The sequence below is a fragment of the Acinonyx jubatus genome, chromosome B2 (assembly GCF_027475565.1).
Source record: "Acinonyx jubatus isolate Ajub_Pintada_27869175 chromosome B2, VMU_Ajub_asm_v1.0, whole genome shotgun sequence".
Lineage (NCBI taxonomy): Eukaryota > Metazoa > Chordata > Mammalia > Carnivora > Felidae > Acinonyx > Acinonyx jubatus.
In genome coordinates, this window is record NC_069385.1 from 39,021,004 (window position 1) to 39,045,746 (window position 24,743).

The window sequence follows — 24,743 nt, forward strand, 5'->3', positions numbered from 1 at the left end:
TCCAGGTAAATTGCTCAATTCAGGAATACACTTGTTCTATTTAATATAGTAGGAGTTTACTGGAGTTCAGAACATAACGAAAAGCTCTATGTACTCAAACTTCTGCCAGAAAGGAGATGCTGAATGAGGGCTTGGAAGATGTACTGCACCTAAGAGTTCTTCTTACTGCTTGTTGATCTATTCTGTTTCTTCCTTTTTCATCTGCAGTGTACAAAAAAATGTAACAAGTGGTATTTGCAAAGCTATTCAAATGAAATCCCAAAATATGGTATTTTAGATTTCAAATTTCATGTGAGATGATGTATCCAAAGGTATTTCCTAAAATAAAATAGCTGAATTGACAGAAATGATAATAAATGCTCAAAGAGTGACATCTTGGATCATGAACTATAATTCAATGACACAAAAAGAGTAATAATGAAGTACACATTAAAGTGTTTTATCAATAGATACAAAACCCACTTTAGGCCACAAACAATATTATAACGAGATTTTAAATTGCCCAGGCATGTTAGATCTTAGTGGTAACCTTTTTCTCCCCCTCTGTTTCTGCTGTGTTATGACTCAGTTCATTACATTCAAGTACTTGAATTCTTAAAGTTATGATGAACACACCAGGTTGGAAGTGGGTTCTGTTACTGGGGAAGTGGGATTTTTAAAACTAGAGCAAACCTAAAAAATAGGCACTGACGTACTGCAAAGAACAAAGATACTAGTCTCAGTGTAGGGTGCTATACTATAATCATAAATACTGCAGTTGGTTTGCTGATACATTCATGTTTGAGCTCTCCTTACTCATGAGAATCCAGACAGGTATGGATACCTAAATCAAGTAGTTGATGTTAATGTAAGAGCTTAGACTTTAATGCTGAAAAATGCTACATAAACATTGTATGAAATAGTAAAAACCACTGCTTCAGGAATTGTGTGTTATCCCTAGAACTTTGTACAATATTGAAAGGGGGAATTATTTATCTTTTCTGTTAGACATCTTCTCAAGAGTAAAGATGAGTAATAACAGTAATCATCCCCAAATTCTGTGGTAGCTTTACATTTTTTAGAAGTTGCTTAACAGTTTTACTTTATATTGAGATTTTCATCTCTCACCCATTATCAAGGATTTTAAGTGTTTGTGATCAACATTTATTTTGTGTCGAATTTCTCCTCTCCTTGAAACAAATTCCCTTCTCCTTTGCTAATCAGAAGTAAAAAACTGAGCTTACTAGGTTTGACATCTTGATCCATTTGTCCCCTACGTTTCTTCTTAGGTACAACCCAACTGATAGGAAGCCTGGTATTGGCAAATGTTATCAGAGAGTCCATGGTTAACTGAAAATCGTACAAATATGGGATCGTGTATTTTCAATTTTTACATATTTCCCTCTCAATACGTGTGTATTCTGATAAATCATGCTCATCACCAAATGATTTGGTGATTTTGGATGAAATGAGACCTATAAAATTTTACTATAGCTATAATTGCACCTTAACTTGAATCTTTCACCCATTTACTAAGAACAATATATTTTTAAATAATTTCCACTTTGACTCAATTATGCATACATGTTTTAACTATCCAAAATTCTAAAATAGCACAGTCTGTTTATACATATAGAATATATACAGTTTATACATATTCTATATATTCTCTATATAGTATCTATTAATTGTATCAATATATATATTTTATAAACAAATTATATAAAATATATATTATATATATGATTCCAAACATAACTTAAGAAAAAAAATATCCTAAGTTATGGGATAAGTAGTCCTTGTAAAATTAGTAGTTGCTTCTTTAAAAATTTTTTTTTAAGTTTATTGATTTGTTTTGAGAGCGTTAGCTTGAACCATGGAGTGGTAGAAAGAGGGGGAGAGAAAAATCTTAAGCAAGCCCTGCATTGTCAGTGCAGAGCCTGATGTGGGGCTTGAACTCACGAACGGTGATATCATGGCCTGAGCCGAAATCAGGAGTGGGGCATTTAACTGACTGAGCCACCCAGCTGTCTTCAAAACGAATAATTTCTGATAACACCAATAACATAAAATTGGAAGAAAAATAACTTAACCTAGGAATATACAGAGTCAAATAAATGCATTCTATTGATGCGGCACCTGGGTGGCTCAATGGGTTAAGCATCCGACTTCAGCTCAGGTCATGATCTCACAGTATGAGTTCGAGCCCCGTGTCGTGTAGGGTTGTGTGCTGACAGCTCAGAGCCTGGAGCCTGCTTCAGAGTCTGTGTCTCCCTCTCTCTCTGCCCTTTCCCCCCTTGCCCTCTGTCTCTCAAAAATAAAATAAAATAATTTAAAAGTATTCTATTGCTATTAAGTCAGTATTCAAAATCACCGTAAGTGCATTATTTTAGTTATATAGTTTGCAATCTCAAACATGTACTTTTTAGAGAACAAAAAACAAGGGTTTTCTTGATAGTTATGAGACTAGCCTGCACCAAGGTAGTAAATAAAAGAATTAACTATGAGAGCCAAGCAATTTCAAAGCCCAGTTACTCAGTAAGAGACTTTGACTAACCTACTCTAGCTCATCATTGCAACGAGTAGAGGAAGGTACTTTCTAAACCACAGTCCCTCAAAGCTACAAAATGAATAATGCAGCAACCACTGCTTCTAACACCAGAGCATGGGCAAAGACTTACCTTAAATGGAGACGACTTCAAATAGCCTTTGAAACCTCTTCATCCTGCCATTCTGCTGTAATGACAAGGATGAAAACTACTGCCATGGGCCTCATTGTCTTCCCTCTTCATTTACTGCACACTAGACCAGGTGAGGCTCAAAAAATTGCAAGACAGTTGTTCTGGGGTGGGCCTGGGGCCCTGGGTGTCTAAAAGCCCTCCGGGTGATTGTAATGTACAGTCAGTGCTATGAATCAGTGTTTTGCTCCCACAGTTGCTGCTCTCATTTGCCTGTCTTCAGTCTTGCCCTCCTGTGACATCCTCTACTAATGCTGCCAGAATGATCTTTCTGTAGAGCCTCCAGAATTAAATTAAAACTGAGCACAGTGGAAGACTCAACATGATCTGCTTTTAAACACCTGACCAGCTGCCTCTCCCTGGCTCTCTCCTGACGAGCTCCACCAAGCACCTGTTTCCAGCACGCCTGCCTCACCCTCAGGGCCTGCACACTTACCCATTCCTTGCTCTGACACGTTCTCCAACATTTATCTGTTTATCTGCCTGGAGAACTGCATCTTCTGCAAAAAGTCTCTCCTGCCATCCGAGCCTCCACTCCTCCATCAGTGCTCTCAAAGCAAAGTGTATTTGGGTTCTCGTTTTTTGTTTCTTCTGTTGTTGTGTTTTGCTTTTGTTTTGTTTTGTTTTTTTGACTAATCATATTGAACTGTCATTTCAGGACATATGTCTCTCTCACCTTCACCTTCTCTAGACATTTTTGGAGCAAGGACTAGCTCACATTTGCCTCTGTATCCCCCAAATTTAGCACACTGTCTGGCCTATACTGGCATTTTGTACTTGCTGAATACATGAACGAAAAGCATTTTATACTATTTGCACCTATCACAGACAGAGCCAGAGGAGATTCACTTTGGGTCCACTGAAAAAGTCAAGCTTACCCCCCCAAAAAAGTATTAGTATTTACTTAATATTTAGTAATAGCAGTGACAATTACTTTAAAAAGATTAGCCTTTTGATTAGGCTACTAAATGAATTTTAAACATGGTTAAAGTCAAAGAAAACTTTAATTTAATCCTCAAGAGTGCTCTCTTATCATCAGCCTCCCCAAACCACATATTTTTAGAATCACAGCCAATATACACTCACCTTAGACTTCTAAGAGAAGGAAGCCCACTTAATGCCCACCACAAGTTGGCCTAATTAGGCATCATGTGACATCTAACCCACAACTCTGGTGAACATGCTTACTTTGTATTTGCTTTCTGATCTGGAAGGGGTGGGAATATGTCCTTTTTTCTTGAAGGTTGTAAAGTGCTTGCACTGAGGACAAGGCTTGGTGCTGGAATCAATACGGCCAAGTTCCAAGAAGTACTTATATTTGATGGAATCTTCATGTGTTAAGTTATAGGTAATCGTTCTTTCTTCCAGGAATTCAAAACATTCTGTGATAGGGCATTTGATTTCTACTTGGCCAAGCTGTACCTGTGTGAAAGAGCAAATGGGAGACCCCCCAAGAAAAGCACTGGTTAATTTTCTGTTCTTTTTTTTTCATACAGTACTGCTTATTTCATGATTACAATAAAGGATTATTCGTCATTTTTCATGACTTCTAACCTAATAAATGGCAATCACTTTGGTACCTATATTGTGCAGTACCAAAATAATCACCATATAAAGTTTCCAAAATGATTTACAGCATATTTAAGCATTCTCTATCATCATGTTTGTAAACTTAAATGGACCTAAACCACAGGCTCACCAAAGAAGCACATTATCATCCCATCCTTCCGGAAACCTCAGAGTAAGACAGCATTCAGACAATGTTCCAGCTAAAGGAATAGTTGGATGCAAAAGTGATTCAGATTTTTCAACCTAACTACAAAGTACCTCAGCACTAAGTTTAAAGCACCTCTAACTACTATAAAGGAAGAACAAAGGATTTTCAAAGTACACATACATATATACAACACATAGTAGTTTTAAAATATTGCCAATAATAACTCCATTTTCCCTGACTCATCCATGTAACTAACATGGAATAGTTTTTATGTCATCAGAATCACAGGAACAAGTAAGAAAATTACACCAATCACATTGATGCAAAAACAAAACAAAACAAAACAAAACAAACAAAACAAAAAACACATGGGATCTGGCTACAACTGAGGTCATTTATAAAATGAACTTCTTCACAGGACCACAGAGTTAGGTTAGGAGAGAGGAGAAAGATATACTACAAGAGTACATTTAGCATTTGGTATGGGATTCTAGATAAGTTTGGCATGAAAGATTATAGCATATGAAGCACCAAGTGTGGACACGACTAAATTTTAACAAATGAAGAAAATAAACTACTTTGTAACAAAGAGTTCCAAGAATACTTTCCGTAAGTAGTGAACAAGAAGTGTTTATATTTATACATCATGGCATCATAATCTCTTTTTGTATATCCTAATATAGCAAAGGGAGGCCGTGAAGGCTCCAAACGGCAAACAATGTTAAACCTATCTCTTTCTCTCACTTGGGTGAAATGTCACTTGACATTCTGAGAAGGCAAAACACATTGACCTTAATGAGAAAAGCCGTCTGTGAAAACTGAGGGAGTGTCTGGAGAAAGAAAAACATCACCACAAAGAACAATTCCAAAAAACACACAACTAACATCAGAGTAACTTTTTTTCCCACTTTGCTGTGTATCTGGCACAAATTTGAGGACAGGGAAAGTACACAGGCTGGGAGTGTGTGGGTGGCTGAGTCGGTCATGCATCTGACTTCAGTTCAGGTCATGATCGCACGGCTCATGAGTTCGAGCCAGTTCGTGAGTTTGAGCCCCACACAGTTTGTGAGCTCAAGCCCTGCATGGGGCTGTCTGCTGTAGTGCAGAGCCTGCTTCAGATCCTCTGTCCAGCCCCCCTGCCTACCCTTCCCCCCATTCTCATGCACTCTGTCCCCCTCTCCCTCTCTCTCTCTCTCAAAAATAAACATTAAAAAAAATAAGAAGCCACAGGCCGAAGGATGCATGAGATGATACATTTAATACCAGTAAAGGACACGAGCCAGACTGATGATGAAATGAAAAAGGAGTGTTGGATAAACCTCCTTCTTAGGATAAACTTGCTCAAAGTGTATGTTGCTACATAATGCTATACCACTATTGTATAACATGGTCTAGAGAGATTTTTCAAACATTGGCCTCAAACAATTTTTCTATTTTTCATGATGTCTGCTTTTAGTTACAATCAGATTTGCTTATTACACTTGTTATGGGGTTATGAAATGTGATTATAACCCAAATTAAGGTTTATAATAAATTTTTCAGTTATAGTTCAAGACATAAATCCTCAGAAGATTTTAAACAGACAAAAAAAAAACCATGTGTGACATTATTAAAAATTGGGTTAATGAAACATATGCAACTTTTTAAAAAATTAATACATGTTTCCTCTTTTAATATTCTGTCAACATTTATCAAGCTGATTCCGAGCCAGGTACTGGATTAGGTGCTGAAGCATTGCAAGTGCCTACCAGTAAAGAGGTAATCATGATACAGAGCAGTGACCATGCCTGATGGGCAAGAACAGGGTGTCAGGAGAGGATATGAGGAAGGCTTGGTAACCTTACCCTTGGGAGGTTCAGAAGAGGCTTCTTGGAAGAAGGAAGGTTTCAAGTGAGATCTTAAGATTAATAGAACTTAGCCAAACAAGGGTGAAGGTGTTTCAAACAGAAGATAAAACACGGACAAAGGCTTGGCGGTAAGAGAATATGGCACATTTTAGTGGGGTACCCATAGTTTCCCCACATCCTAGTTGGATCAAATGTATACTGCCCTAAGGTATATGCATCTTAACTTAAAGATGACAGCCACAGAGGGACTGAAAGATGATCAGTAAGACTGGACCACAAAGTGAGAGTATATAAAGACACGGGTGTACAGATGAACTGAAATCAGAGTGTGAGGGCAGAGCATGAAACCACCCTAAAAGTGTGGATGTTTTCCATATGAAAATGAAAAACCCCAACTTTCAGCATGTGAAAAACAACTCCTTTTTATTCCAGAGAGAAAGAGTTCCTTTGGGCCATTTCAAGTGTCTCTTTATTCTTGGGGAACAGCATACTTTGGGGGGTAGGAGTCATTTTTTTGGCTCCTTGCTCAATGTTTTAACCTGGCCTCCCTCACCTATAAGTTTGTTTGCTTATATTTATTTATTTTTCAGAGACAGCGTGAGTGGGAGGGGTAGGGGGGAGGGGACAGAGGATCTGAAGCAGGCTCTGCACTGACAGTAGTGAGCCCGATGTGGGGCACCTGGGCCAAAGTCAAACACACAACTGACTGAGCCACTCAGGTGCCCCAGCTATAAATTTATTTTAACTACACAAGTGACAACAATGGAAGCAGTAATTTCACAGCCACCCAGGGACAGTCAGGTCTTATAGAAATGAATGTAGTTTAGGGACCAGAACAACCCAAGGTAGCTCAAGGGAGCAGGTTATCTTATTACTCCTTCAGCAGTGAGTGTTCATTTCCACACCACACTGGGATACCTGTTATCTAACAACCAACCAAGGACCTTGTCTTCTTCAGTGTTTTCCAAATCTGTCTGCATATCTATCCACTTGCATACAACACACACTTTCTTCGTGTTCTCAAACTCTCTGCATTTTGCTTATCCTGTACCTTCTCTTCTTTCTGAAAGCTGCATAATCCTTACCCCACTGCAATGGACCAAATGATCTCTACTTTATTAAGCAGATAGAAGCAATATGATCATATTCACTCATCTTTCCGCCACCAACTCTCTCAGAATCTATGTCTCTATCTTTTCTGTCCTCCTTCCATCTAAAATTTAGGGCCTGAATCTGCTTCTGGGACAACTGCTTGTGTCTCTTAAAGTGTTTGCTGAGAATTCAGGTTTTCTGGCCCACCCAGGACCTACTAAATTTGAATAATTGCTGGTAAGCTAGTAATAGGCAGTTTGGAACAATTACTCATACAATTCTTCTAAGTACTCATAGTTCTGCATAGTAAGATTATTTCCTTTTTCACAATAAAATGCTACTCATGACCTATGCAATCTCTTGGCCTCTACATATCTATCTTTTTCAGAATAATTTCCTCAAAAAAATCACAAATAATGATTAAGCAAAGTGCATTCATTTATTTATTCAACAAGATATGTATTTCATCAGTTCAAGGACACAGTTTCTTCAGCATTTTAATATCTCAAAAGTCAGGACAGTCTTACCATCAACAGTCTTCAGCATTGTTCCATTGTTTAATTTGCAGTTTTTATTTTCTTGGTGGCACGTAATACAATATTATATTGTAATAATTGTATGTTATATACAATCATGTGTATAATATTGTATATTATACAATATAATACAATATATAACAATTGATCATGTCTTAGGTTTCAATGAAATGTGTTTTTTACGGGTTAGGCACTATGGTGGACCCTGCAAAAATGAAGGGAGAGAGACACAGGGCTTCTATGCAGGAAATGAGAGATAAACAAGTAATAAACCAGGCAGATTATAGTCAGTGCTAGAGGGAACTATGAATCAGGGAAGGGATCTCCAAGGAGGTGACAATTTGAACAGAGAACTGAAGTGTTCTCATGCAGAGAAACTGGGGAAGAGACTACAGGCAACAGAGGCGAGGACATGGCCCCAGGGCAGAAGGTGCCTGATGTGCTTGTGTTCAGAGAACAGAACTGAGTGGCTGAGACACACACCAAATGAGCCAGATTGCACAGGCCTTGCTGGCTGTGATAAGAACCTATGGATTGTACTCTTAAGTTCAGTGTGAACCATTGAGTAGTTTTATGAGGCGAAGTGACAGACCTTGATTTACATTAAAAAAGTCACTCAGGGTCTTCCTGGAGAACGGACTATAGAAGGACAAAAGTGGACACTGGGAGAATAGGGCTCTAGATTATACTTTTCTTCTTACCAGTGGCCTCTGACTGTTTCAGCCCTCCAGGCAGTTGATGATGGATGACTGAACTAGGTGACAGAAGTAGCCAGATATAGGGTGCATTTTGGAAGACGAACCAGTGGGGTTTGGTGATGAGCCAGATATTGAAAATGAAGTAAAGGAAGGAAGCAAAGGTAACTCTAGGATTTTGGCTTGAATAATCTGATGATGGGCCAATGCTACTCACTGAGAAGTGTCTAATAAAATAGTTTCTGTAGATATGTGATATTTGCTAGACAGGATTCACTGCAAATTTATTATAGAAACAGGAATAAAGATCATTAGTCCATCTAAAAGCCCATATATTTGCTCCTACAATATTACAAGTAAAAGATATAGGTCCAGGATATAAAGTAGCTTTAAGGTATGAATCCTGACCTTGTACAACCTTAGAAAACAGGAATCAAATTTGTGTTGATAGCCTATTCTAGCAATTTGGATTTGATGATAGGAATTCCCTTGAATATTTTACCCACTGTTTAAAACACTTGTTTTGAATTAGGGTAATCATAAACATATGCAAAAGTAAGCAGATTGATTATGAATTCTTCAGTACCCATTCTCTAGCATCAACAATTATCAACTCTTGGCCAATCTTGTTTCTTCTGTGCACTGTCCATATTGTCCTCCCATATTATTTTGAAGCAAATAGTAAACATCATGTCATTTCATTCATGAATATTTCTGTATGGATCTAAAGAAAATAAGTTCTTTAAAATACATAACCATGATACCAAATATCTTCTTAAAATGACAATAATTCTTTAATATCAATTTAACAGTTCAAATAACATGTCATCTAACTCCTGTTTCAAGGATTTTATGTACTTAATATACTTAAAGATATTTTAAATTTATGTTGATTCAATGCTAATGCCAGTTTATATCACTGAAAAATAGCTGTTCAATTCTTCTGGACAAAAACATGTCCATTCTTGTAAGACAAAATTACTTAACTCTAAATCAATCTCCAAGTGTCTCCAGGAGACACTATTACCCAGTTAACATTCAAGCTAAAAGGCTAACTTGCCACTTGGGACAACTCAGAAGTAATTTAGTGACACAGGTGAGGGAAGAGGCCTCTGGAAAAGTGTCAGATTAATTAAATCTTCCAAAGAAAAGGACAGAGAAAGTTTAAAACTTGGCTTTCAAAGCTTGATTTATGAAAGGTATGGTTTATGATTTCAATCTTGGTTGTAAGTGTTGGTCATAATAGTTTGCAGGGTTCCTTGAACTTTTGTTCAGTTGATAACAATTTCATTTTTCCTTAAAAATGGAACATGTTAATATGACAGAGGAGAAGAGACTACCACAACAAAAGCAATAACAATCATGAAATGTACACAGCACCTCCTACATGCCAAGCACTGTTCCTTCTATTTTTAAATTTAACTTTTTTAAGTAAATCTCTACATCCAACATGGGAGTTGAAGTTACAACCCTGAGATCAAGAGTCTCATGCTCTAGAGACTGAGCCAGCCAGGCACCCTGCCAAGCACTGTCTAAACGTTATCTTGCATTAATTACTTAGTGGAGCACTAAAGAGGCAGATTCATTTTCAAGTTCATGGATCTCCCATGACTATCATTTATAGGAATGTGGCTGCTTTTTTTTTACTCAACAGCTACTACAGAGCATTGTGCTAGATGCCTTTGAATATTTGAAAAAAAATAAGAAAGAACGAAAAACATCAAGTCAAATATCCCAGAAATTCTCTGAACCCCAAGCAAAATAAATACAAAGTGGGGCGCCTGGGTGGCTCAGTCGGTTAAGTGCCTGACTTCGGCTCAGGTCATGATCTCATGGCTCATGAGTTCGAGCCCCGCATTGGGCTCTGTGTGGACAGCTCGGAGCCTGGAACCTCTTCAGATTTTGTGTCCTCTCTCGTCTGCCCCTCCCCCACTCATGCTCTGTCTCTCTGTGTCTCTCAAGAATAAACATAAAAAAATACTAATAAAATAAATACAAAGAAAATCAAGCCATAGGCATACCAAATAAAAGTGCCAAGTACCAAACACAAAGTATCTTAAAAGCAAAAGAGGAAAAAGGTACTCCCACACAGAAAACTTCAGCCCCTACTATCTTGCTGGTAAATTCTACTGAGAATTTAAGGATTAAATAATACCAGTATTACACAACTACTCTTAGAGAATAAGTAAAAGGGTATGAGAGGGAGGGGTCACTGATCAAGTTGTTTTATTAGGTGGACATAATCCTGATATAGAAACCTGATAAAGACATTGTAAGAAAAGAAAATTTCTGACCAATCTCTTTATAAACATAGATGCAAAAATACTAAACAAAATATTAGGAAACCAAACTGAACAATCTAAGAAAAAGGTATCGGATCATAATCAAAGAAGGTCTACTGCAAGAATACAAGTTTGGTTTACATTCAAAGATAACTGGTATAACTCATACATTAATATGGGAGAAAAATCATATGATTATCTCCATAGAAAGTTATCTTCCATAGAGGAAAAGTATTTGATAAATTCAACACTCATTCATGTTAAAATCTTAGCAAACCAGGAAGAGATGAAAACTCTTTGTTAACCTGATAAAGAGCATTTACAAGAAAACGTACAATAAACATCACATTCAATGGTGAAATACTGACAGCTTTCTTTTTGAGATTGGAAGTGGGTCAAGTATACACTGCCACCATTATTCAACATTGACTAGAGCTCATAGCCAACATAAGAAGAGAAGAGAAATGACAATAAAACAATTAGAAATGAAGATATAAGATCCTCCATTTCTTACAGATTGCATAATTATATATACAGAAAATCCAAAATAATCTACAGATAAACTACTAGGATTAATAACTGAATTTTAGCAAGTTTGCTGAATAAGTAAAATACACAAAAATCAAGTCAAACTAGTAACATGCGATGTGAAAAAATATTTAAGAATTATCATTTATAGCAATATAAAAACATGCAGTATTAATAAAGTCAACAAAATATGTATAATACCACTCCACAGAAATATTTGAAATATTTTTAAGAAAATAAAAAGAAGTAAATGAATGGAAGGATACATCAGGTTCCTGAACTGGAAGGAAGTTTCAATATGGTAAAAATATAAATTCAGTCATATTAATCTATAAAGTTTCCTGCAGTTCTCTCTCTCTCTCTTTTCTTGAGAACAAAGTGAGTTCAAAATTATGAGCTGACTGTGAAATACTTATGGATGGTCATTGTACTCCTGATCTAGAAAAACTAAGTAGTAAGACTTGTTCTACCAGATAGAAGATGAATCATAAAGCTACAGTAATTACAACAGTATGACTCTAGCACACAGAGAGATAAGGATGGGTAATGACAGATAATAGAACAGAAGAGTACTGAACAGACCACTTGCATGGGGACACCACAGGCACCGACACTATAGAGTAGTGTGGAGGATAATGATTTTCAGTAAGTTGTGCTGAGTCACTTAAATATCGATTAAAAAAATATGTCTTGACTTCTACCTCAAACGAAGTGGACAGTAGCTATTATCATAGAAGATTAAACAATAAAACTTCTAAAGATGATCAAGAAAACTATCTTCATGATCTTAGGGAAGGGACATATTTCTTACATATGACCCTAAAAATACCACCAAAAAATGCTACATTGGACTAAATAACATTTAAATCTCTGTTCACCAACAGATACTATGGAGAGAGTGAGACTGTCAATAAGAGTGGGAGAATATATTTGCAATATGCAAAGACAAGGTTTTGTTCATCCAGAATATATAAAGAAGCCCTGCAAATCAATAAGAAAAAGGAAGACAACCAACCAAATGGAAAAATAGTCAAAGCACTTCACAAAAGAGGATGTTCAATTACCAACAAACATGAAGGTGTGTTCAACTTCATGAGTTATCAGGGAAATGAAATTAACACCACAATGACATGTAATTTTGAAGGCATTAATTGAATTCTCATAGCATTTACACTGAGTGCAAAATACTTTGAGGAAGATACTTGTTGGGATGAGTACTGGGTGTTACATGCAGGGGATAAATCACTAGATTCTACTCCTGAAATCATTATTGTACTATATGCTAACTAACTTGGATATAAATCAAAAAATAAAAATAAATAATAAACAAAAAATTTAAAAAACAGCAAAATAATGTTTAGATCATTAAAATAATAAATAGAAGATTAATGCAGCATTAATTTCAATCATGCAACTGTGTTTTTCTATACACAATTACCTGTTTATGTTAAACTCCTTTCCTCTTTCTTCTCACCCAAATTTTCATACTTATTCATTTTTTTCAAGTGAGCTATTTATTTTACTTTATTTAGTTAATATAATTTATTGTCAAACTGGTTTCCATACAACACCCAGTGCTCATCCCAACAAGTGCCCACCTCAATGCCCATCACCCACTTTCCCCTCTCCTCCATCCCCCATCAACCTTCAGTTTGTTCTCAGTATCCAAGAGTCTCTTATGGTTTCCCTCCCTCCATCTCTGTAACTTTTCTTTCCCCCTTCACCTTCCCCAGCAATAGCACTGCTAGGAATTTACCCAAGGGATACAGGAGTGCTGATGCATAGGGGCACATGTACCTCAATGTTTATAGCAGCACTTTCAACAATAGCCAAATTATGAAAGAGCCTAAATGTCCCTCAACTGATGAATAGATAAAGAAGATGTGGTTTAGGGGCACCTGGGTGGGTCAGTCGGTTAGGCGGCCGACTTCGGCTCAGGTCATGATCTCGCGGTCCGTGAGTTCGAGCCCCGCGTCGGGCTCTGTGCTGACAGCTCAGAGCCCGGAGCCTGTTTCAGATTCTGTGTCTCCTTCTCTCTCTCTGACCCTCCCCCGTTCATGCTCTGTCTCTCTCTGTCTCAAAAATAAACGTTAAAACAAAATTTAAAAAGAAGATGTGGTTTATATATACAATGGAATACTACTTGGCAATAAAATCTGGCTATTTGCAACAACATGGATGGAACTGGAGGGTATTATGCTAAGTGAAATAAATCAGTCACAGAAAGACAGATACCATATATTTTCACTCATATGTGGATCTCATGTTCACTCATTTAAGAAAAATGTTTAGGGAGGCCTGGATGGCTCACTTGGTTAAGTGTCGGATTTCGGCTCAGGTCACAATCTTATGGTTCGTGGGATCAAGCCCTGTGTAGGGCTCTGCACTGACAGCACAGAGGCTGCTTGGGATTCCCTCTCTCTCTCTCTCTCTCTCTCTCTCTCTGCTCCTCCCCAGCCCATGTGCTCTCTTCCAAAATAAATAAACTAAAAAAAAGAAAAGAAAAATGTTTAAATTTTATCCAATACTTTGAATGAGGTCAGAAATTCTCATAATTCAAAAACCAAAAAGTACAGATACAAATTAGCAAGTCTCTCTTTTAACTATACTCATTTTCTATCCATCCCACCAAATAGTTGCTGTTTCCTTCCAGAAATGTTTTAGCATATATAAGAAATGCAAATATATGTATTCTGTCATTTTTTTACCCAGATGTTAGCAAATCATAATCACCTTGCTTTATTCACTTGACAATACATTGTGGGGATATTTTCATATCACGTAGGAAGGTCTTCCTTGTGTTTTGTTTGTTTTTAATAATGGCCCAGTATGCCACCATACTATAACCAGCCTTATTTCTCATACTGTTGAACATCTAGATTGTTTCTAGTATATATTTTGGTATGTCAAAGAGTGCCACAGTGAATACCCTTATACATAAATTATTCACATGTGAGCAATTATATCAGTAAGATTAATTCCCTAGATTCTTTAAGAGGATAACTCTCCAATATTAATCAGTGTCTAAAAATATTAGTGTGAAGGGATTTTTCAAAACAAAGTATAAATTAACTATTTAGACTAAAAGAGAAATGTATATAATATGTGCTCAGGTAAACAGAATGAGTACATATTCATCTCACTATGATAAAACTTACTTTTTAAAAGGCAGAAATTTTAGAACAGACTAGATATTTTGTCACAGGTTAGAGAGGGAAATACTTCTTTTTTAATTTTTTTTTTAACATTTATTTATTTTTGAGACAGAGAGAGACAGAGCATGAACGGGGGAGGGGCAGAGAGAGAGGGAGACACAGAATCGGAAGCAGGCTCCAGGCTCTGAGCCATCAGCCCAGAGCCTGACGCGGGGCTCGAACTCACGGACCGCGAGATCGTGACCTGAGCCGAAGTCGGATGCTTAACCGACTGAGCCACCCAGGCGCCCCGAGAGGGAAATACTTCTAAAAGAAAAAAAAATGGAGTTTTCTTTGTTTATGTGTTATCCGCTCTTATTTTCCCATTATGTTAATCTAAATAAGATACTCCAATTTCTTACAATCAGAAGAGAAAGAAACTATACAGGCAATTTATGAAAAGAACCATAAAATGGGAATCAGATGCAAGATTCTGGTGCTATTTATATGGCTGAGTGCCCTTGAGTTTCAGGGGCACACACAGTCAACACTCTCAGACATGGACTAATTCACCTTTAGGATTCCCTGCTGTCTCTAAAATAGTTTAATTATAAGATGTGCTGTAGCTTACAAAAAGGCTGACAGTGCACTTAAGCTTTCTAAAGCTTTAGCTCTAGCTAACACATCAGTATAGTAGTTAAAATAGCAGATTCCAGACTCAGATTGGCTCTGCCCCTTACTACTACTAGTTCCTTACTCTCTCCCTTGTCCAGCATCTGTGTCTGTAGAAGTGGGATGGCAATATACCAACCAAACTGGGTTGTACAGAGGACTGTATGAGTTAACTTGTGTAAAATACCTGGAGCAGTACCTCGCAGATGGGGAAAACTAAATAAAAGTTTGTTAATATCCACCCTCCTTGATATTTAGAAAGCAATAGTTCACAAAATTAATTTTAGAAATTAAAAACTCTTATGCTTATTTCTTATTTGAGAACATTTAAAATCATGCAATCATTCATAATTAATAATTTAGTATTCTCATTCATAATTCAGTGTTCTCCAAATATCATATATTTAAGGAAGATAAATAAAGTACAAGTTATATGACTATACCATATTCCAATAAGGAGGACTTAATTCTGAGGTACGTAAGAAAAACAGATATTATAGATTTTTATCAAAAGTGTCCCATCTTCTTAACAATTTAACTAACAATGGAAATACAAACACATAGATATGAAAATATAGATACATAGTTCATAGTAATAAACATAAAATGGCACTGGAAGTATATTTAATTGATTTAGTACTCAGAGTAATAATTAGCTTTACTCTGGTGGGAGAGAATAGACATCATTTTATTTATTTTTTACCCAGAGGTATAATTTCAGTAAAAAGAAACACGTGAAAATTTCAGAGACTAGAAACCACTTTAAGCTTTAAAACATTTTACAGAACCCACAAGAAACCTTTTACATCTGTCTCCCCCTTCATTGGTTTCTTTCTCTTGGCCTTCAAAATATGCTTAAATATCTTAAAAATGCCAAAAGCAAATGAAAGCAAAAGCCATTGGTGGTCTAGTTATGGAAAACTATTTTGCTTTATCCATAAATCATAGTTAATTCTCTTAACAACACTGAAAAGTGAAGTAAGAAAGCAAAACTTTGCAAATACAGGTGATTTTGAGGATTTATGAGTAGGTAGATTAGGGCCATTGACTCAAATCTTGGGCATATTTACGATAAGAAGTTCAGAGAAAATTACTGCAAAATAGATATGTTGGCCTAGAAGAGTAATGTAGTAGTTTCCTAAATTTTTTCCCTGAACACCAGATATTTTAAATTTTCTGCTAGGTCTTATGGGAGTTGTTTACCCATTTTTCTTAAACATAAGGGACGTTCAAGTGCTTGAAGACAGCTATCATGCCCCTTTAGTTTTTTTCTCCCAGGGAAACAACCCCACTTCTTTCACTGTTCCTCATATACTGTGTGGCATCTTTTCTTCTTCCTAGCTTTGTTGGTTTGTAAAAATGTACCACCCAGAAACCAAAGCCATCATTCAGGTGTGGTCTGGCCACTAGGGAACTAGGATTAGCCTCAACCACAGAAAAAACTGAAAGAAAGCTCAAAACAAAACAAAACAAAACAACAAAACAAACAAACAAAAAAACCTGGAAGGAATTGTAAGTTACCAAAATTAAGCCAAGAAGTGAAAATTTGAACAGGCCAATTACAATAGAGGACCTAATTAGACTATGTCTTCTAGGAAAGCATCTATTTCCTAGGTTTTCTCCTCTGTTGCAATAGACTATTTTTTCTTGTCCCTCTTTCTCCCTGTTGGTTTTCTCTCTTTTCTCATCTTGTTCTTTCTCGCTCTCATTCTTTGTTCTCCCTCTTTCTCTCTGTTGGTTTTCTCTTTTCTCATCTCGTTCTTTCTCGTTCTCATTTTTTGTTCTCCCTCTTTCTGTTAGTTTTCTCTCTTTTCTCATCTCTCTTTTCTCATCTCATCTATTTTTCTCACCTTCTCCCTTTCTCACTTTGTCTACTTTTACTTTCTTTGATCTTTAAATCAGGCTCCTAAAAGAATTAATCTTTTATTTCTTAAAATAACTTAGCTCTTGGGCTTACCTTTTATGTTGCTATATTTTCTTTTCGTTTTCCTTCCTTTTGGTTTTTATGTTTAAGATTGTCCTCTTAATGCTTTTATTTGTGTCATTTTGTTATTCGTTTCCTAGTTTCTTAAGATGATTCCTTAGTTCCTTTGATTTCTGCTTTTATTCCTCAGTAATGAATACAGTTTTTACTATGTTCTAAAAATTTTGGAATGAAATGTTCTCTCTTCATTATTTTCTAGGCAGTTTATAAACTTTTCATTTCCTCTTTAAGTGTTAATTTCTATGTAGTTAAAACTTTTTTAGTAACTTTTTTTTCTACTATTTTCAACTTAGTTTAATTAAGAATAAAGTGGTCTGTAAAATCTTAATTTAAAAAATATTAAGTTTTGATTTCTAGCCAATTATATAATTTTTAAAAAATGTTTCTTGGACATTTTTTTAAAAAAATTTTTAACATTTACTCATTTTTTAGAGACACAGAAAGACAGAGCATGAATGGGGGAAGGGCAGAGAGAGAGGGAGACACAGAATCTAAAGCAGGATCCAGGCTCCAAGTTGTTAGCATAGAGCCTGACATGGGGATCGAACTCACGAACTGTGAGATCATGACCTGAAGTCAGACGCTTAACCAACTGAGCCACCCAGGCATCCCGACATTAACATTTTTTACTCTAAGCAAGAGATATAAGATTCTATATAGATTTCTATTAACTTCCAGTTTGGATGGTTTAATTCCTCTATGGGCTCATTAATTATTTATCTACTCATTTTGATTATGAAAAAGGAGTATTAAAGTTGCTTATTATATAGTTTTTCAAATTATCTTTGTACCTCTCATTCATGAATTTTTCATTTACATATTTAACTGCAGTGTTTCTTGATGCATATAAGGTTATGACATGTCTTCATAAATAGTCTACTCCCTATTTGGTGTTTTTATATTTAAATTCTACCTCATCAGAAATTAATACTGCCACTTGTGGGGAACCTGGGTGGCTCTCTTGGTTGAGTGTCTCACTCCTGATTTCAGCCCAGGTCATGATCTCATGGTTCATGGTTCAAGCCCCATATGGGGCTCTGCATTGACAGTGGTGAGCCTGCTTGGGATTCTCTCTCTCTCTCTCTCTCTCTGCCCATCCCCCTCTCTTTTTCTCTCTGTCTCAAAAATAAATAAACTTTAAAAAAATACTGCAACTTCTTTTTTTTATTAAAAATTTTTTTTTAATGTTTATTTATTTATGACAGTGAGAGAGACAGAGCACGAGTGGGGAGGGGCAGAGAGAGAGGGAAACACAGATTCCGAAGCAGGCTCCAGGCTCTGAGCTGTCAGCACAGAGCCCAACGTGGGGCTTGAACTCACAAACTGCAAGATCATGACCTGAGCCCAAGTCGGACGCTCAACCCACTGAGCCATCCAGCCGCCCCTTCCTTCTTTTTACAGGCATAAAACTTCTATGGCTTTGCTCATTTGTTCTCACTTCAATTTCTTTATAAAACACTTTGCTGTAAATAATTCTGAGGATTAGCTTCAACTCAATTCTCAAATATTTATTCAATGCCTAGCATGGGCAAGGGATGCTACTAGCCACTGGGGAGAATTTATGGATGAATAAAGGTAGGCATAAATGACCACAGTTTAGGGAAAGAAGCAAAGGAGAACTGATTTTGACTGCTCATGGAAAAGGAATTATTTTAGTTAAAATGAAGAATGAAAAGGATCACAATGAGTAGATTTAGCTGTATCAATAGCAAAAAATGTGAAAAATATTTTAAAAGATAGCAGATAAAATGATATATAAGGAAACATTAAAAATTTTATTTAAATAAGTATATAAAAGTATATATGGAAAAAGCATGAAACGAGAGAGAAGAAGGAATCACTAAAAAATGATTTTTTCATGCTGTGGAATTATTTTTTTATTCAATGCTCTAGTATTTTTGTTCAAATTTTGATTGCACAGAGCACAAGTGGGAGAGAAGGCAGCAAGACAGGGAAAGAGAGCACAGCACAGAGCCTGACGTGGGGTTCAATCCCACAACCTAACAAACAAGATCATGTCCTGAGCTGAAATCAAGAGTTCGACACTCAGTCGACTGAGCTACCCAGGCACCCCTGCGTAAGTATTTTCTGAACTATAGTAAATGGCAGATCCAGAATTGATAGTAAAACCAGTAACCAAAACTTTGGGTTGGTCTTGAAAACAAGGCAGGACACTGAGAATTATGGGTAAATTCAAAACTGAATTAATGAACATTATTTAAGTTTGTCTCTGAATATACCTGGAAGTCTTAGCTTATATCCTATACTGCTGCACTAATGAATTCTGGGCTTTGCCACTAACTCTCTGTAGCATGCCATTTCCTAAGTAAACTAAATCCTTTGGGTATTCCTCCTGCACAGTCCCACGGTCATTGAAGCTAATTCGCAGAAACCAATGTTCCTTTTCTGGAGCTGATGTCAAAATAGTTGGGTGGAGGTTTTTGTTTGTTTCTTTTGTTTTGTTTTAATCCAAAAACCTTTCTTCTTGAAAATTGTTTAACAAATAGAACGATAAAATCACTCTTTACAACACTACTTGTAAACTTGGAGATAGTTCAAGTTTGACACTGTTAAAAAATACATGTTCTATATTTTTACTCACAACCATTAATTTTTTTTTCCTACAGGTTTTGGTCTTTCAGTATTGGCAAGCATCAACGCTTTCCTAGACGTTAAACCAAGTTCACATAGTTCTTTAACTTAAAAAGAGCAATTTCAACAGAGCCTTTTCATGCCAAAACAAAGTATCTTTGTGCACCATCCACCCAGTTCTAGGAATAGCATGCTCATTACCTGGAGTTTTTAGATTCAATAAAGAAAAATATAATTCCTCCTTCCTGGCTCCTATTCACTATTTCCAAATATAAAATACTGTTTAGTGTAGAGTGACCAAATTTTCCTTTATATTTCTCAAAAACAAAGTTAAAGTGTACTTGAATACAAAAAGACAAAAGAATATGAACGCTTTCAAAAAAAAAAAAAGTCCTTTCTTTTGATGCTTGAATTTTATTACTTCCAAAGTAGGGCAGAATCTTATTCTAGGAGTAAAGCATTTTCTTTTAAAAATATGAATAGGATAGGGGTGCCTGGCTGGCTCGGTCACTACAGCATGTGACTCTTGACCTAAGGGTTGTAAGTTTGAGTCCACATTAGGCCTAGACATTACTTAAAAATAAAATCTTTTTAAAAAATATGAATGGGATAGAGAGGTACCCAGAAAATACTTTTCTGGTGAATGGATGGATATGCTGTAAACTCTTACTGAAAAGCTTTGTGATTAGACTGAAAAAGGACTGGAATCTTCACAATGTTGAATGTCTTTACTGCAAATACATTTTAGAAAATCCCACTCTGCTTCAACTGAGCTTTTTAATTTCTTTAGGTGAATGCAATACAACAATAAAAATCTCTTGACTTTGCTACTGGCCAACAAGGTAAATATAGCTCATGTACTGGAATTGAGATAGCTCAAATGTGAGGTTTTTCATTGAAATAACAATTCATTTCAGAAAACCAGCTAAGATACAGTATACAGGAAGACAGTGTGATAGAGAACAATTAGAAAACTCTAAGCCATACGGAAAAAGTAGAACATATCACAACATTTAGCAAGTGAATAAATAAAACTGAAAATCAAGTTGCTTTCCAAAAATCTCATGCCTTTCTCTTATAAGCCTAACATAACTAAAGGAAGAATAACAACGTAACTTAAAGGCTTTTATATAGTATTTATGCCTATGTAGTATTTTTATACTATTGTATATAATTTGGGCCTATTATGGGTTTAGTTACAGACCATGACAGTAAAGTGAATATTGCAATGAAGAGGGTCCAATGAATTTTTTGGTTTCCCAGTGCATTTAAAAGTTATGTTCATGCTATACTGTATATAAGTATATGATAACATTGTATGAATACAATACATACATAATGTATGTAATGTAGACATAACGTATACAATAGCATATGTCTAAAAAACAATGTACATACCTTAATCTTCAAACTTTATTGCTAAGAAATGCTAACTACCATCTAAGGTTTCACAAGTCATAATCTTTTTGCTGGTGGAGTGTCTTGTTTCCGTATTTATTACAGCTGACTGATCAGGGTGGTGATTGTTGATGCTGGGGTGGCTGTGGCACTTTCTTAAAATAAGACAACAATGAAGTTTGAGGCATTGTTGGGTTCTTTCATTCACAAATGATTTCTCTAGAGTATGCAATGCTTTGATCTCAGTAGAACTTCCTTTAAAATTAGAATAAATCCTCTCAAACCCTGCCACTGCTTTATCAACCAAGTTGATGTAGTATTCTAAATTCTTTGTTGTCATTCCAATAATCTTCACAGCATCTTCACCAGGAGTAGGTTCCATCTCAAGAAACCATTTTTTTTTTTTTTTGCTCATCCATAAGAAGTAGCTCATCTGTTCAAGTTTTCTCACGAGATTGCAGTAATTCAGTCACATCCTCAGGCTCCACTTCTAATTCTACTTCTCCTGCTATTTCCACCACATCCCTGAAGTCCTGAACCCCTCACAGTCATCCCTGATGGTTGATATCAATTTCTTCCAAACTCCCATTAATGTTGGCTTCTTCTCATGAATCATGAATGCTCTTAATGGCATCTAGAATGGTGAATCCTTTCCAGAAGGTTTTCAATGTACTTCTCCCAGATCCATCAGAGAAATCAGTATCTATGACAGCTATAGCCTCATGAAATGTATTTCTTAAATAATAAGACTTGAAAGTCAAAATGACTCCTTGATCCATGGGCTAAAGAATGGATGTTGTGTTAGCAGGCATGAAAACAACAGGAATCTTTCTGTCCATCTCCATCAGAGCTCTTGAGGGGCCAGGTGCATTGTCAATGAGCAGTAATATTTTGAAAGGAATATTTTTATTTTTCTGAGCAATATCTCTCAGCAGAAGGCTCAAAATATTCAGTAAACCATGTAGTAAACAGATGTGCTGTCATTCAGACTTTGTAGTTCCATTTTTAGAACACAGGCAAATAGACTTAGCCTTATTCTTAAGGGCCTTGGGATTTCTGGAATGGCAAATGTGAACTGACTTCAACTAAAAGTCACCAGCTGCATTAGGACAGGAGGGTCAGCCTGTCCTTTGAAGCTTTGAAGCTAGGCATTGACTTCTCTTCTGTAGCTATGAAAGTCTTAGATGACATCTTCTTCCAATATAAAGCTGTTTTGTCCACACTGGAATTCTGTTGTTTAGTGTAGACACCTTCATTCATTATCTCAGCTGTATCTTCTGGCTAACTTGCTATAGCTTCTACACCAGCATTTGCTGCCTGTTTTTACACTTTCGTGTTATGGGGATGGCATCTTTCCTTAAACCTCAGGAACCAACCTCTGCTAGCTTCAAACTTTTCTTCTGTAGCTTCGCTGCTCTCAGCCTTCCTGGAATTGAAGAGAGTTGGAGCATTGTTCTGCACTATTCTTTGGCTTAAGGGAATGCTATGGCTGGTTTGATAAATTCTGACCTCTTCCTGCTATATAGTAAAGGCTTAAATTATAAGCTTTCTAGAAAGTTCTGGTATTGTCACAGTGAACACGATGATGATGATGATGATGATGATGATGATGATGATGATGAAAGCAGCAGCTAAGCACTTTCTATCAATCATCTGATTTTTTCCTGATAAAAATCCTACTCGGATTGAAAAGCACAGGACAGTAAGTAACTTGCACAGAAAGAAAATACTGAAGCTTTAATTCAAACCTCATCTCTGCCAGAGTCTAGACCCACTGTCACTATATCCTTGCAGATGCCTACACAGACTTGGCAAAATTAGCCACTTGACTAATAATGCCATGTTCCTAGTGGCCACTGGGAATTTTTAAATGCTTCATCAAATGCACCCAAAACCTTTCTAAACATGATAATTTCATAAGCAGAAGCAGTCCAACCCTTACCTCCCCCCTCCAGGTGCAGTGCTATAAACAAGCGGATGGTCTCCAAGCTTGTCTGGGCTTGGGGGGCTGTGGGTCACCCCTTCCTCACCTATGTATCATTTCTAATTTTCACTCCTCAAGGCCTCACCCTCAACCTTCCCTTTCAGCTGACCGATACACATGCAATCGATAACCTCACCTCCCGCTTGACAGGGTAAAAGCTAATGTGGTCAGGTGAGAACCCCTTCAACTTTTTGTTCCCTACACATTCTCTTCTATCCTTCCTTCCTCTTTTGTAGAAATAAGAACCTCCCACACTTCTCAAGAGGAATATTAAACTGCTTTGTCAGGGGTCTCAACTCTATCAAGTAATATCAGACAATCAAGCATATAAACATGTTCAAGTTTCTCCCATCATAAAAGCAAAACAATGTAAAAATTCATTAGGACCCCATGCACCTTAGTCTCTATGTCTTATTCTCCTTCCATTTTCAGCCAAGCTAACTGAAAGAATATTTAATGTATTTGACTCTGTGTTTACATTAAAAACCCACAGCTACCTGTCTCACAGCTCTACTTGAAGTCACTCTCTACAAAATTACCAACGACCTTCTCATTACTGAATGCCTTTGGGAATCCATACCTTACTCGCCTCTTCAGCATTATTGACACTATTGACCTCTGCTTCCTCTGCTAACCCCTATTGTATCACACTCTCTTGGCTCTTGATACTTCCATGTGTCCCCTTTGTGGGTTCCTCCTACATCTATCTCTTAAAGTGTCTTGAGTCTCCAAGGTTTCATTTATAACAGATTGTTCTTATTGAGTAACCTTTCTGAGTGTTATTCCTCCAATGCCATGGTTTCAACTCTACAGCCCAGATATCTCTGCTGAACTTCTGATAGCTAGATTCAATTCCCATGTCTCCAGTTAAATACCTCAAACTCAGCCTAAAACAAATCTTCTCTTCATCTTTCCCTGACATCCCACTTTACTTAATGTTCCTTATCACAGTGAATGGCATAGTAACCAGAAAACAAAATATTTCCTCCTGACTTTTCTTCCACATCATCTTTCCTTCCACCAATCAATCAACAAAATTCTACTTTATTCCATACTTCAGAGAACCATTTACATCTCTTGATGTCCAGTACTACGAAATTCAGGCTTTGGAGTACTCTTTTTAAAATACAAATATGATCACAATAATCCACTAGTTAAAATACTTCAACAATACTCTTGTGCTCAGGATAAAGTGAAAACTCCCTAGTATATGAAATAAAGACCCCATTTCATGACTTGACCACTTTTCTGGACTCCTGAATGTCATTCCCCACCATTGCTGACGATGCCCTAGTCACACTCTATTTGCCTCTGGAACATGTTGTTCCTTCTACCTGGAACACTCTTCACATATACTTTTCTTGTTGAAACACTGCAGGTTTTAGCTTTCATGTCAAACCCTTTTGGAAAACTTTCCCAATCCTTCAAAACCACATCATGTGATTCTTAATCACTGGTAGCAGCCTGTGCTAGTAGTCAGTTTATTTATCCCTTCAGCTTTGACACTATTGACCATTATACTATGGTCTACTACAGCTTGCTTTTCCCATTATAGTATAAACCCA

The 24,743-nt window shown here is 36.6% G+C and overlaps 1 protein-coding gene across 2 annotated transcripts in view; it reads right to left on the minus strand.

Annotated features, from left to right (window-relative positions):
• RNF217 (ring finger protein 217) overlaps positions 1-24,743 on the minus strand; it is a 124,234-nt gene that overhangs the window by 40,593 nt on the left and 58,898 nt on the right. Inside the window, exon 2 of one of the 2 annotated variants that reach the window (XM_027056975.2) lies at positions 3,906-4,139. The exons of the other annotated variant lie outside the window; for it this stretch is intronic. Within the exon in view, the coding sequence (XP_026912776.1) occupies positions 3,906-4,139 (234 nt within the window). The remainder of the gene's footprint in view (positions 1-3,905; positions 4,140-24,743) is intronic. 2 annotated transcript variants of the gene reach the window in all.